Source organism: Rhincodon typus, chromosome 11, assembly GCF_021869965.1.
Source record: "Rhincodon typus isolate 14 chromosome 11, sRhiTyp1.1, whole genome shotgun sequence".
In the NCBI taxonomy this organism is placed as follows: Eukaryota; Metazoa; Chordata; class Chondrichthyes; order Orectolobiformes; family Rhincodontidae; genus Rhincodon; species Rhincodon typus.
Window position 1 is genome coordinate 9037442 of NC_063342.1, and position 16414 is coordinate 9053855.

Consider the following 16414-nt stretch of genomic DNA (forward strand, 5'->3'; position numbering starts at 1 on the left):
GCTGGAGAATCCAAGCTATCAAATTTGATAGCTTGGATTCTCCAGCATCTGCAGTTCCTACTATCATGGATTCATGGTCATTGTCAGACCTTTAATTCCAGATTTTTCCTTGAATTCAATTGCCACTGTCTGTGGGATTCAAATACAGTGCCCAGAAAATTAACCTGAGTCTTTGGATTAACAGTCCAGCGATAATACCACTAGGCAATTGCTCCCTGCTGAAACCAGACTGTGTGAACCGAGACTGCAGACAAGTTATTGAGTGGTGCAGAGACACTGATAAAGCCAATCCCACCATCACCCATTATCTAGCCACAAACAGATGATAGCAGCAGTCATTGGCTAAGAGTGAAAATGCTGTTTGACTTTCCATGGCTTCTTCAGGCTCTCACACACCTACACCTACTGTGTCAGCTGACATTCATTAATTCAGAATAGAATTGGAGAAGGGGAGCTGAGTGTTTTTTTTTCATTTTAATTATCGTCCAGAGACCATAACCAGTTATCCTGTGAACATGAATTCACATTTCATCTGGGCTGTTTAAGTATTGGAGTTCAGTTTCTTTTCTAAGAAAAATGATGACTGGCATCAATAATCGTAACTTTTGAAGCTGTTGGATTGTTGTAAAACAAGCTCTTTTTATTCAACCATGTGATTATAGGAAGGAAATGTCCATTTCTCAATCAGCTTGGCCTATTCATGACTCCTGTCTCAATTGAACACACGAACTGTGGGCAAAAGTACCTGCTCCACCATTCAATGAGATTGTGGCAAATCTGGTTTCAACCTCAATTTTACAATCCTGCATATCCCTGGTCATCTTTCATTCCCTTGCTTCCAGCATGTTCTGTTCTGGAGATCACCCTTGGGCGTCCTGGTCAATATCGATCCTCAAACATTGTCAGTAAAACAGATTATCTGGTCATTCCCAGAATGCTGACTGTGGGATCTTGCCATGCATAAATTGACTGCTCTATTTTCGATGTCATGACAGCGACTGGCCTTTAAAAGGCACACCAGTGACTCAAAAGGCCTGCAGGATGTCCTGAATTATGAAATACATTCCAGGATTTAAAGTTTCTGAGAAGATTTGGAGCTCGGGCCGTGGATGAGGCTGTAGACTTGCTCACCGAGCCGGTGTGTTTGGTTGTAGACGTTTTGTCACCCTGCTAAGTAACATCATCTATGTGCCTCCGGTGAAGCGTTGGAGTTCTGTCCTGCTTGTTATTCATTTGCCTCGGTTTGCTGGAGTGGATGGTATCACTTCCGGTTCTGTTTTTCATGGTTTGTCTATCGGGTCCAGTTCAATGTGTTTGTTGATGGTTGGAATGCCAGGCCTCCAGAAATTCCCTGGCATGTCTCTGTTTGGCTTCTACTATTATGGATGTGCTGCCTTAATCGAATTCATGTCCTTCTTTTCCGTGTGTATTGAGGCCAGTGAGAATTGGTCGTGTCTCTTGGTGGCTCATTGGTGTTCGTGTATCCTTATTGTCAGTTTTCTTCCAGTTTGGCCTATGTAATGTTTCTCACAGTCCTTGCATGGTATTTTGTACGTTACATTGGTTTTATTGGTCATCGGTATGGGATCCTTTATTTTCGTCAGTAGCTGTCTCCGGGTAGTTGTTGGCTTGTCGGCTACCCTGATAGCTAACGGTCTGAGCAGTCTTGTGGTCATCTCTGATGTCTCTCTGAATAACGTCCTGATTCAAACAAGCCACAACACGCTGCAGCAACCCATAATTGCACAAAGCAGAACGGGAGCACTTATACGGAGCTTTTAAAAGGAATGGATATCCAAAAATGCACAATCTGCTGTTACCTCCGCGACAGACCACAACAAGAAGACACAATACAGCCAGATTTAGCATTCACCCTACCATACATCACAGACATATCAGAGATGATCATAAGACTACTCAGACCACTAGGTATCAGGGTAGCCCACAAACTAACAACCACCTTGCAACAACTACTGACGAACATAACTGATCCCATACCCACAACCAATATAACCAACACAACATACAAAATACCATGCAAGGACTGTGAGAAACATTATGTGGGCCAAACTGGAAGAAAACTGACAATAAGGATACATGAACACCAACTAGCCACCAAGAGACAGGACCAATTCTCACTGGCCTCAATACAAATGGACAAAGAGGGACATGAATTTGACTGGAACATCACATCCATAATAGCACAAGCCAAACAGAGACATGCCAGGGAATTTCTGGAGGCCTGGCATTCCTACCGGAACTCCATCAACAAACACATTGAACTGAATCCGATACACAAACCACTGAAAAACAGGACCGGAAGTAATGCCAACCACCCCAGCAAACCGAGGCATATAAATAACAAGTGGGACAGAACACCAACACTTCACTGGAGGCGCACAGACGATGTTACCTAGCAGGGTGACGAAATGTTTGCAACCAAACACACCGGCTCGGCGAGCAAGTCTACAACCACTTAGCAGGATTGCAATTCCTTTGTCTCTTCTCTCCCTAACAGTTCCTTGGCTCGATGCAGCATCTTATAATGAACGAGGACATAACAAAATAAAAGCCTCATGCTTGTGTGATGCCTCCTGCATTCCCCTTTTGTCCCAAAATACAGCATTGCCAACAAATAATTTCTCAAGTGGTTTCACACCAATGCGCACACGTAGACAATTTGAACGCAGCAAGGTTCCACAAATAACAATGCGATCGATGGAAGTTAATCTGTTCTTGTGGAGTTGCCTGAACAAACTGCTTTCATAACAGAGACAAATACAATCACAGGGTGGATGTGACAGTTGCAGCGATTAGTGGTTGAATATCCAATACTTTTGTCTGTGATGCTTTCTCCTGTTTCATTAAAGGATACATTAATAGATGACACCAACTGTTCTAGAGAAAACAGAATGAGCAATGATGTACCAATGAAGTAAATCCCTTATCATTAGCAACTTGTCAGAAAAAAAACGTAAGTTTCCAAATTAGTCAGTAAGTTAAAAGGGAAAAAAAAGTAAGTCTGTTTTCCTTTTAACTTACTGACAACTTTGAAACTAGTCTGCAAAGGCATTAAAACAAATAAGAATACATTTCAACACAGCATGACCACTTATAACAGGTACTGAGGGCAAATTATAGGGCACCAATTCCATCAAGAGGTACAGACCATGTAGAGAAGACAAAGAGCTGAAGATACTGGCAGATCAACCACATTGACTGGAAATCACAGACACAATCTAGGTGTTTAAGTAGCTTAATATTGTTACAGGCAGGAGGTCTTCAGCTTGCGAGCTTGGCCACAGAAGGTGCGCAGCATGAGGGAGCATGCAAAGGTCTAAAATGAGATGGAGTGAAGTTTGGGTGCATCCCCACATCCTCATAAACATGGGAGCAGTCTGCTGCAAAGTCATGCCAGCAGCAAGAGTCTACAGTGTATGCCAAAATTACATGTTAAAAGAAAGATTTGCATTTACACAGCGCCTTTTCCACGCCCCTCGCACTTGTATCTTAAAGCGCTTTAAAAGCAATGAGGTAATTTGCTGGTCCACTGGAAACAGTGTAATCAAACATGACCTTTGAACTAAGCACGGCAGAATGAGAGTATAGAATTCATGAAAAAGTGGCACAGTGTGGAAGGGGGCAAGTAACACAGGTAAAAACAAATTAAGGTATGTGAGAATTGAAATGATCCTTGTCCTGGGATTTGTTGTAATATTCTGGAAGGTGTATGTGTATGGAAAGCTGTGAGGGAGCACATTAATTTCAGATATTGAGATAGGAACACAGGAACAGGAGTAGGCCATTTAGCCTCTTGAGCCTATTGCAGCTTTCACTGCGATCATGGCTGATCTGTAGCCTAATTCATATTTTTATACTTTGGCCCATATCCCATAATACTGTTGCTAAACAAAAAATGTGTCTATCTCAAAACTAAAATCATTAACTGGTCTAGTGTCAACTGCTGTTTCTGGAAGACAGTGCCAAACATCTACCAGTCTTTGTGTGTAGAAATGCTTCCTAACATCTCTCCTGAATGGTCTGGCCCTAATTCTCAGACTATGGCCCATAGTTCTAGAATGCCAAACCAGTGGGAACAGTTAATCTTTTACTACCCTGTCTTTTCCTGTTAGTAGCTTAAAGACATTGATCAGACTACCCTTAACCTTCTAAATTCTAGAGAAAACAGAGTTAATTTGTATAATCCCTCCTCAGAATGTAACCCCTGAAGTCCAGGTATCATTCTTGTAAACCTACATTGCACTCCCTTCAAGACCAATATAATCCTAAAGTTGAAAGGAGAGTTGTTTTTATCTCAAACACACCACCCTCATTCCAAATACTGTAGACGGTGGCATGGAAATTGACTTGGCATATCTGATGGCCCCACGATTTCAGCCAGAAAGATCATGTTTTTGCAGCTGCTTCATGTTTATATTTAATGCAGCTTTCAGCCACAATACAATACCTACATTAGTAGTCAGCAAATGAATATTTTACTTCTCTGTATTATTAACCGTGCATAAGGGATCAAGCAGCTGATATGGGCTGTGATGCAAAGGTATGCAGGAGTTTAAGACATGTCTACAGAGAGCAGAGCCCATATGGCGAAGAGAAAATCACATCTACCATTGACTGTTACATTCAGTATTGTAAAGGATTCCTACTCTTGTTTGGCCTTTCGATGCTGGTTGATGTATGCACCAAGATCTATGATAGTTGTACCTATGCATTTATAGACTCAAATGCTGTGATACAAGTGAAAGATAACAGTAAGAGAAATAAGACTTGTTTCTTTAACATGTGATATTGTGGCTAGATCAATGTTGATCAATGGGTAACAAGTAACAAAGATTTGTCCTTGAATCCTGATAGTCTTCAATAAAGAATCCTTTGTTTAGCTAATCAAACAATAGCCCTTTGTACATGTATTAAGGTCCACAATTAACGCAAGATATAGAGGGAGGAGAACCAATATTTTAATCTTAAAATTTAGAGCTGCCCTGTGCAGGATTGCCCTAAAACAGCAACAAAATCATTTAGAAGGAAATGATTTGCTTTGAGCTTACCTGTACAGGTGAAAAACTTGGACTCACCCACACTGAGTTCCACTTTGCCCAGAGAAATAGTCACTTGAAGCACAGCTAAAACAAAAAGAAGAAAAGATTAAGTGCAATTTATTTGAATCCCTGAAGTTTAATGGAGTCCAGATTGCAGTCTGTCTTGATTATCAATCTTCCTACCATTAGATTCATACAGACATAACCTGAAAATCAATGACTCAGTTACTTATGACTGTAAGAGAATGGAGTGCAAACGTATAGCCCCATCAAGCTTCAGTTATTTGAAGATATGGAAAATGTCATTTGGCAGGCTAGATACTTGAGTAACATGAGAGTTGGCTGCTTCACAGGTTCTGATATCAGGCAGGATCGTGTTAGTTATTAGGATTCTTTGCTGTCAGCTCAGGCCGAAGGCCCCACTGACCACCAGCCAATCAGGTAGTGGTGAGGCCATGGAAACGAGAGCCTGTAATGTAAGTCTCGCCATCCAAAAGCAGCTATCAGAGTCTGGCAGCTCTTGAAGTCGGCAATGGTAAGATTGAGGTCATGGATGCTGCTGTAAGGACAGGTTCCTGAGGCCAAAGATAATACAGTGAACCACACCACAGGTATGTAATGTGGCGAAAGGCCAAATGTTTTGAGGGTTGGGGGTCTTTGGGTGAGGGCTACAGGATGTTTGACAGTATGAAGAGTGACACCAACAGTACGGGTTCAATTCCTGTACTGGCTAAGGTCACCATAAAGATCCTGCCTTCTCAATCTCACCCTTACTGAGGCAGGGTGACTCACAGGTTAAACCATCACCATCACCAGTCATCTCTTGCTAATAGTCCTCTCGGACAATGGTAACCTTACCTTTACTCTTATTGTCTTGAGGCCAAAAATAAGCTCCAAGGGCTGGATGGCCTACTTTTGCTCTTATTTTCTATGTTTCTAATTGGGAAAGACCCCAGCCCCAACCCACCACTCACCCACAATGCCACAAACTACCAGCAGCTGGGTTAATGCCAGATGTAGCAGATGAGACCCCAGGTGGTTATTAATTGGCCTGGGTATGTGGTTCAGCAAATAGAGAAGCATTGTGTTGTGAATGCAAAAATTTGTAAGAAAGTTATAAGGTTTCCAACCTTAGTCTTTCTTTTAAAATTTGAGGTAAAATAGGGTAATGAAGAGATTTATTATGAGTTCTGCCCAACAATAAGCCTATGTGGCTTCGTTATTATGGAATTCAATGGTTCAGGTTATGTGCTATTGAAATGCATATGCTAGGTTTACATCGCAAACAAAAGGCAATAGCTGATGTGCTTCTTTCTGGAGACTTTCTGTCTCAAAGACTTTGAACAGGAACAGAGGGAGAGAGATAGAGACATGTAGAATAACAATTGCCACGGTGTGCAAATGGAAAAGGCTGTTTCCCCTGTCAGCTAATGCTGGGGACAGCTTATCCACTGGTTGAAGAGAATCAGCACACAGCAATTTAGAGGTGCCAGAAGATTTGCCTTAGCTCGGTTAGGAGGAGAAATTATCAGAATGGCCCTTGCTATTTACTATCAGCTTCAGAATTTTTAGCAAACTGAGTGAAATGATATTTAATGAATGGTCTATGTTGCGGCTCATCAAAATGCAGAGAAGTGAATCCTTTGGAACCTGGAAATGACTTTAGATTTTTTCTTGAAGAGTCTGCAAATCAGTAGAAAGCATCTTGTAAGGTATAGGTACAGTGTGTGGTCCTGTTGTTTTAAAATCATGTTTAAGCCATCCATAAATAATTTCTGCAGTTTAGAAGATTATTTCCTCAATAATTAATATTCAGTCAACATTATTTTTTTGTTGGTTCTAGTTTGTTTCTTACAGAGATTGGCTTAAAACTTGAAATCTTGTGGCGTAATTCCTTTAAGTTAGTCGCTGGGAATTCAAATCTCTGGTACAGACTTATTCATTTCTACAGGGCATTTCTATAGGCATGGAATAGTATGCTTATGAATCAACAAGACAGTTTGTTTACACAGGAGTATGGAAGGATAGTAGGGAATTGGCTATGGTCATTTCTGGCCCTACGTAGATATAATCACTGACAAGTATTTTGACACATGATTAAATTTAATCTATAACAGTTTAGATTCAATTAGTGGATCACATCAGTCCATTGTAGAATTTGACTTGTGTCAATTTAATGTTCCTCACTGTGATTAATCAATCCTGGGTCATTGAGTTATCCAGCACAGAAAAGGCCATTTGTCCAAACACTCCCCTGCTACCCCTTTGAATGAGCTGATTAGTCTTACTCCACAAAACCCATCCAATCACGTTGATTTTGTTCTCCCGTTTCAAAAATTCAACCAAATTTCTCTTTATTGAACCTGCTGTCGTCCCACTTCCAGGTAGCACAGTTCAGACCACAACAGATAAACATTCTAACCATCTCAGCTTTAGTTCTTTTGACAATGATCTTAAATCTATGGCTTCTGATTGATGCATCTTCATGCCACTGGAATCTGTTTGTTCCTGACAACACCTTGTTTGGCTTCTGCTTGAAGCTTCTCAGGCCTGTGGAAAACATATGCAGCTTCTCCAGTCATTCCGAGAAGGAAAGTGGCCGATAGTGCAGTGGGCAGTAAACAGTAGCATAAAACTACAGAATTTGAAACATTTTCCTCAAGCTTTTCATCTTCTACTCATCAGGGCAAATGCAAGAATGATACATTTCAAAACAAAAATCACGAAATATTTGTGCTACATGAGAAAATAGTGCTGATTGATTAGGCCACATTTAGAGAATTACATTCAATTCTTGTCACAACATTACAGGAAGGATGTGGAAGCTTTGCAGAGGGTGCAGAAAGAGATTTATCAGGACGCTGCCTGGATTAGAGAGTATGAGCTGTAAAGACGGGCTGGACACACTGGGATTGTTTTCTCTGGAGCAGCAGAGGCTGAGGCAAGACCTGATAGAAATTTATAAAATTATGAGAGGCATACATAGAGCTGACAGCCAGAACCTTTTTCCCGGAGTTGAAATGTTTAATACTAGGGTGCATGCATTTGAGGTGAGAGGGGGAAAGTTCAAAGGAGATGTGAGGGGCAAGTTTTTTGCATGGAGAGTGGTAGGTTCCAGCAACGCACTGCCAAGGGTAGTGGTGGAGGTAGATACGATAGGGGAGTTTAAGAAACATTTAGGTAAGCACATGAACATGCAAGGAATGGGGAATATAGACCAAGGGTAGGCAGAAGGGATTAGTTTAATTTGGTATCATGTCAGCACAACACCGTGGGCTGAAGGGCCTGTTCCTGTGCTGTACTGTTCTATGTTCTATGTTCTGTAATTCGTTGGCAAGTCAACACCTATTAGCTGAGGTGGTGCCATAATGTAGACAATGTGCAACATTAATGTGAAGGTGCCAGTGGAGGGCTGGGGTGGACAAGGTCAGAAATCAGACAACACCAGGTTATAGTCCAACAGGTTTATTTAAAATCACAAGCTTTTGGGGAACTGCTTCTTCATTGGGTGAAGTGACTTCACCTGGCAAAGGGGCAACACTCCAAAAGCTTGTGATTTCAAATAAACCTGTTGGACTATAACCTGGTGTTGTCTGATTTCTGACAATGTGCAACATTGATTATCCTTCCAGATAAACCTTTCTGATCAACTGTTTGAAATTTGGGCATTCTTGCATTCATCCTGATAAGTGCAAAATGAAAAGCTTCGGCTCTAAAGCTAAAATAGTCAGACTGGAGATGCAGGTTGTATTCCTGGCTTGCCTTGTGTTATCTGAGCTCAAAAAGAGCCCTACAGTAAGGATGATATAGTAAGCTCAACATCTGTGAAGGAAAACTTGATGAGACAGTGATCAGATTTCTTTCTCGACTGGCTTATTTCGGAAGTGGTTGCATACGGAGATCAGATAGCCACATGATTGGATTTAGTTATTGACCCTTGATGATAAATGAAAACTAATTCGGTCAAAACATAAGTTCTCCCTGAATGAAACATGCAACCAATGTTGGCAGGCATCCCTACGTATATTAAGATAGCAAGAACTGCCGATGCTGGAGTCAGAGGTAACACAGTGTGGAGCTGGAGGAATACAGTAGGCCAGGCAGCATCAGAGGAGTAGGAAAGCTGACGATTCGGGTCAGGACTCTTCATCCATGGAACGGTCATGAACAGCCATTTTTAACTAATTCTTTTGTATTGTGCCAAAGGTAAAATATTGTGGATGCTGGAAACCTGAAACAAACACAGGGAGTACTGGATAAACTCAATGGGTCTGACAGCATCTGGAGAGAGAAATACAGAGTTAACGTTTGACTCCTGAGTTCTCCTGAGAAGAAGAGACATACCAGACTCAAAATGTTTAACTCTGTTTCTCTCTTTGTAGGTGCTGTCATATCTGCTGAGTTTCTCCAGTGTTCTCTGTGTTTATTCCTTCATATTAGTTTCTCAAGATCCAATGGGGTAGTGATAGAAATTGTTTTGTCCCAACATTATTTCTGGTATCAATTGACATTCCAATTGAAATTCTCATGTTTTTCATGAGATGTAGACATCCCTGGCAAAATGAACATTTAATGCTCATCCCTAATTGACCTTGAATTGTTTGGCGTGTTAGGTCATTTCAATGGACAGTTTAAGATTTAGCTACATTGCTGCAGTTCTGCAGTCTAGTGTAGGTCCACATGGCAGACTTTCTTCTCTAAAGTGTATTGGTGAACTAGATGGGTCTTTGCAACAATCATTCCATGGTCATCATTAATGAAACTAACTTTTATTTCCAGATTTATTCACAGAAGTTAAATTCCACCAGGTGGCTTGATGGGATTTGAAACCCATTTGCTGAGAATATTAACCTGACCCTTTGACTTCCTAGTCTAGTAACATTGTCAATATGCTGCCATCACTGTGTACATCATTGAGTTGGAAAGGGTTAGCTGCAAGGTCCATTCCAGAGATTTGAACATATAGTCTTAACCTATATGACATTGCATAACCAATGGAGTGCTGCATAATTGGAGATGTCATTCATTGGTTGTGATATAATACTGATGTCCAATCTACTTCCTCAGGTGCAGCCTCCACTGCATTGTATCGATGATGAAACTGTCCCCAGTCTTCTGGATGATAGTTATCCATCAGCAAACATCCACATCTAAGATATTACCATTTTTAGGATTTTGCTGTGCATAAGTTGCTCAGTTTTTCTGACTGGAACTATTCTTCAAAAGGATTTTGGAAAGCCCTCAGTTTTTGAAAGATGTTATACTTCAATACAAGTCTTCGTTCCTTCAGTGAAAGATGGGTGAGGTACAGACTTTGTCTCTACTGTAGCCTTCCTGGGAGCTTGAAGCCCTGCAGAATATGGGCTCCTCCGTGCAAAGAGACACATTATACACGACAGAGACTGTGCTTTTATAAGACAACACAATACTGGCTCAGGAAAAGGATGGTGAAGAAGGCTGAACTATATTCACTGAGGACTCTTGCTTCTCAACGAGGTTAAACCTGCAGGTTCCCACAGCTTGTGCTCCTCAACATTACCATGAAAGGAGAGGCTGCAAACTCTATCGGACTGTGACTGATGCTAGCTTGTAAAAAGCCATCCATTCTTGAAGATACTACCCATGGTGACAATTTCTGAGACAGTAGAGTGCAGCATGCAAATTGCCTTTCTCCGTTGCTACAATCATTACCTCAGCAGCACAGGAAGCAATGCAGGACAGTTCACGTATTATTCTAGCTGATGTTATTCATACATGGAACACAAAAGTGTTCTTCAAAAACCTTTAAAGTGCCTGGAGCCATGTTGATGGAAAACTCTGACTGCTCATTACAACTGTCCGAGTGGTCAACTACTGAGACAAGATACATTACCCTGATAAATATTGGCCTGACTAATGAAACACTTTGAAACATCACATTTCTAAATATTACAGGGCTAAGGGGAGAGTGGAGGGAGATGTCAGATTTATTTTATGTAAAGACAGTGGAACACAAGACTGTGTGACAGAGACATTAATGCCAAAGGAGACAGAATGATTGAGAGAGGAGTAGCTTAAATGTCATGAAACATTAATATCCTCCACCACTGGTGTACTGTGGCCACAGTGAGTACTGCCCACAATGCACCAAGCACTATCTGAACAGATGACCTATAGAAGGACAAGGACATCAGGTATATGGGATCACTATCAGCTGCAATTTACCTCCAAGTCACACACAACATCCTTATTCAGACATATAATGTTGTTTCTTCATTGTCGCTGGGCTACAATTATGAAGTTCTCTAACTTATGCCACATGGACAAGAGCATGTTGAGAAGCCAGTCCTTCACAACTTTTTCAATGTCAACTCAGGATAAACAAGAATAAAAGCAAAATACAACAAAACACTGCAAATCTGAAACACACACTGAGAATGCTGGGGAAACTCAATGCACCTGGCAGCATCAGTGGAGCAAGAAATGAGATAACGTTTCAAGCCTGATATAAGTTATCCTCAGAATTGCTCTGAAGAAGAAGTGTTCTGAAGAAGTCTCATACCAGGGTTGAACAATAAATGCTGATAAAACTGAATCAAACAATAGCTTTTGACCATTGATCAAAGCCAGAGTTATTGAGAAAGGATAGCTCAAGTTAGGAACTTCTGTGTTGTATTTTATTTAGGGAGTCCAAGCCATGTGGCAACATGCACTTTTACATGCTAATTGTTATCTGATGCTATGGATATGATAGTACAGTTTCCAACACTCCTTCCAGCATATGGCTGACTGGCGGTCTCTACCACATTTTCTGCTTGGCATTATCCTGCGTAGGTACGATTTGCTGGTTGATGTTCAGCCTGTTTGGCTGCACTATTAAAGCATTGACCATCAGGTACTGATTGGGTTGGACTTAAACCCCAGAGACAAGGATAATTACCCATTAACCACAAGGGCCTCCCTGAAAGAAGTATGCAAAGCTAATTCTGGTGACTACAAAATATGTACCTTGTGTGGTATGTGGTAGCCATCAAGTCTGATGCTATAACAAATCTAAGTAAAAAAAATGAGGCAAACATCAAACTGTAGTAGTATTGATGCCATTTGAAATATTGAATTTGTTATTCATTCAAAAGTCATGGGAATCTCGAGCAAGCCAAGTATTTATTATCCATCCCTAGTTAGCCTTGTGAGAGTGGTGGCGATCTGCCTTCCGGAATACAATGAGGGACTTGCTGGGTCATTTCAGAGGAGGGTTAATAACCAATCACATTGATCTGGAGTCACATATAGGCCAGACCAGGTAAAGGACAATATTTTCCCTTCCTTAAAAGATATTTGCTGAACAGATGGCTTTTTAATGTCAATGCAGTGGTTTCACTGTCTTCATTATCAATGATTTCAGATATTACTCAATTAAAAGCATTTAAGTTTCCTCAGTTGCCCTAGTGGCATTGAAACTCATGTGTCGAGGCCATTAATTTACCAGTCCAGTAATGTAACCAGTGTGCTCCTATAACCATCTCACTACACATGTATATGTTAAAAATAAGCCATTTTTGTACATAATTTCTGAAAACAGCAAAGGTGTTAATTGGACATTAGGCAATCTCTTTCAATTAACAACAGATGGCAACAAATGTAAATCAGGTTAGCCAATCTGAGGATAAAAGCTGCATTGTTTAATGGGAAAAGCCACCATCATATCTGGTATGTTACTGAAAAGCTCATGTGTGTCTCAGCCTCAGGTCTTGTCCGTGTATGGTATTCCTAAGGGAAAAAGAAAACTTCACCCCCATCTGGTACTATACATCTCACAGTCTGCTCCGATGCATATGTAGGGAACACTAGAAAATGGAACTAACTGACTACCATCTGGTAGTGTACAATTAATCTGCACCTTAGGGTCAGCTACTGTACATGCCTATTACAGACCAAGTTGAAAGCAAATCTTTTTTATCTTCCTAATACAGATGTATGTTTTAGGATCAGCTCCTATGAAAACATGGTAAAGAACTTTTATTTATTTATTGCATTGCATAATTTAAGAATTTCTTAACATTCTTTTTAGCTGATGAAGTATCTTTGATGTATGATGGTCCCAGTTACACCAGTTGACTGGACAGTTAGGATGTGGTGCAGGAAAATACCAATATCACAACTCAATTCCTTTAGCTCTTGAAGATGACCACTTCATCCTGGTCCACTGTGACAATAACTATGGTCAGCAACCCTTTGGCAACGAAGATGCTACAGGATTAAAGAAAGTACAGCAGCAAGTTTTCACACAGCAGTGTTGAAAACCAATTCTTAAAGTTGCATTTTAAAGTGAGGAGGGGTCTTGCTGTGTATCGTCTAAAAGCTCACACTCCCTCAACACTACACTGGGAGCAGTAACTTCTGTTAAATGGGTGAGATGCTAGAGCAGGGCTTGAATCCACACACAATTACTATCACTAAATCAAGAATGTGCAGATACTTTCTGCACAAGTTTGAAACTTTACCATGTTTTCTCCTTTATTTTGTACAGAAAGAATGACATCATCGTGTACTAGAGCTGTTAAAATATTATCTGATTTAGGGCAGAAAGTTTGCTAATTTTCCATACGGTACATATTTGAACATAGCCAATGTGTGTCTACAACACTGAATGGATTAGACCATAAGAGACAAGAGCCAAAGTAGGCCATTCAGCCTATAGAATCTGCTCCTCCCTTCAATGAGATCATGGCTGATTTGATAATCCTCAACTCCATTGTCCTGCCTTTTCCTCATGACCCTTGATTACCTAAGTGTCTGTATCAGCCTTGATCTAAACTCCAAAACCAATTAAAGATTTCATAATTCTGTGATTAAGCTCAAATAACTTAGCAATTATACAGTGATTAATACCAATATTTAGCATCAAACCATGTTGTTATTAAGTTAAGAGGCACTGAGAAGAGATGAGGAGACAGGTGAAAATAAGTACAATGAAGTTTAAGAATGTATGGTGCAATTTTCTCCAACCTATTTTTAATATTTATGGTTGGATTTGGTGCTTCCTAAGACACATGAAACAGGGGAACTGGGACAGGCAGATAGTCAGTGGCAACATCAAATATTCTTACGTTAGACAGAGTCTGAAGCTATACAGAAACAAAAACAAAGTTGCTGGAAAAGCTCAGCAGGTCTGGCAGCATCTGTGAAGGTAAAAACAGAGTTAACGTTTCAGGTCCAGTGACCCATCCTCAGAACAGGTCTTCCTCAGACCCTTCCTCTGAAGCTATACAATTTATTTTTTCTTTATTCATTCACAGGATGAAGGACTGGCGAGGCAGTATTTATTGCCCATCACTAATTGCCCAGAGGGCAGTTAAGAGTCAATCACATTGCTGTGGGTCTGGAGTCACATGTAGGCCAGACCAAGTAAGGATGGCAGTTTCCCACCCTGAAGGACATTAGTGAACCAGATGGGTTTTTCCAACAATTGACAATGGATTCACAGTTATTATTAGACTCCTAATTCCAGATATTTATTGAATATAAATTCCACCATCTGCCATGGCGGTGTTTGAGCCCAGGTCCCCAGAACATTATCTGGGTCTCTGGATTAACAGTCCAGCAATAACACCACAAGGCCATCGCCTCCCCATTATTCTGTGTAACTAAACACTTATTATTCCATTCAGTTTTTATTGACTGTTTTGCATTCTGGAGCATTCTAAAGTTGTGAAAGGTGATTTATTTTTTTCCAGGAATTTTGTTGAGAAGACCACCATTTGTTGGCTATCTGTCGATACACTTGAAAGGCTTGCTAACCATTTCCCAGTGCATTTAAGAGTCGACCACATTGCTCTATAGTTACAAGTAGGCCAGATTTCCTTCCTCAAAGGACGTCAGTGAACCAGATAGTTTTTACAACAATAGATGATACTTCCATGGTCAACATTACTGAGATTAGTTTTATATTCCAGATTTATTGATTAGTCAAATTTCTATTCCACCATCTGCTGTTTGAACCATGTCTCGAGAGCCTGGAGTTCTGGATTACGAGTCCACAGATATTTTTCAATTCTTTAATGGGATGTGGGTGTGTTGTTGGTTGTATCAGCATTTATAGCACCTAGTTGCCCTTGAGAAGGTGATGGTGAGCTGCCTTTTACATTACCATTTTCCCACATGAATGACCTGTAATATATGCAAACACATCTCTTTTCCCTTACGTGCAGTAACAATCCGAAAGCCTGCACTGCGCAATAGTCATATTTGTTCATGACAATTTATCAGTTTTTTCACTTGCTCTTGGCCTACTAAAAACTAGATTTAGATTACTGCAATTTGCACATCTAAGTCTCTAACTTCTGAGAACTATACCTTATCTTCAGGAAAGAGGTTTCTGCCAAAGTTGCTTTCAAGCAGTTATTGCAAAATCATTATCTGAAGAACAGTTCTCTCTGAATGTTTCTTTTTTTCTCTCTCTTGTGTGAAAGAATTCACATTTATTTTGAGCTCTTCAAACATTGGGAAGTCCCAAAGTATGTCACAAAGTGAAACACAGTCACTTGTGCTACATTGACCAGATATCAATCTGTAGTAATCCATATTAGAAATGTAAACAAGAACAATAGCTGTTTATATTTGTATAGCATTTTTAACACAATGAATTTGCCAAGTGTGTCAATGGAGCATTATAAAGCTAGAGGTGCAGAACCTCATTAGGAAACCTAAGGACAGATAATCCTATGAGCCCAGTTCATCATGCAAGCTAACCTTCCATCCATTGACTCCATCTACTCTTCTCGTTGTCGTGGAAAGTCGGCCAACATCATGAAAGGTCCATCCCGTCCCAGTTATAATCTCTTCCAACCTCTTCCATCAAGCAGAAGATACAATGGCTGAAACACACACACCTACAGGTTCAGAGACAACTTCTTCCCCGCTGATATTGGACTTCTGAATGAATCTAATGTTGATCTTGCTTTTTGTGCACCTTCTTTGCAGCCAATACTTTGTATTCCTCGCTCTGTCCAATCACTCTTTGATCTTTGTATGGTATGATCTGTCTGTACCGCATGCAAAACAAAACTTTTCAGTGTATCCAGGGTAGATGTAACTATAATAAATCAAATCAAACCAAATCAAACCTAAGCTTGACTTACAGCTTTAGGTTTTAAAGAATGATTTGAAGGAAGAAACCAAGGGTGTAGAGATTGACAAGGAGGCAATTCTTAGAACAGAGTGCCCACATAACGGGACAACAAGGTGCAGGGCTGGATGAACACAGCAGGCCAAGCAGCATCGTAGGAGCAGAAAGGCTGACGTTTCGGGCCTAGACCCTTCATCAGGAAAGGGGGAGGGGAAGGGGGTTCCGAAATAAATAGGGAGAGAGTGGG

At 40.6% G+C, this 16414-nt stretch overlaps 1 protein-coding gene across 1 annotated transcript in view; it reads right to left on the reverse strand.

Moving 5' to 3' along the window:
- Nucleotides 1-16414, reverse strand: part of ncam2 (neural cell adhesion molecule 2) — a 1072172-nt gene that overhangs the window by 176190 nt on the left and 879568 nt on the right. Inside the window, exon 2 of the mRNA XM_048603020.1 lies at nt 5070-5144. Within this exon, the coding sequence (XP_048458977.1) occupies nt 5070-5144 (75 nt within the window). The remainder of the gene's footprint in view (nt 1-5069; nt 5145-16414) is intronic.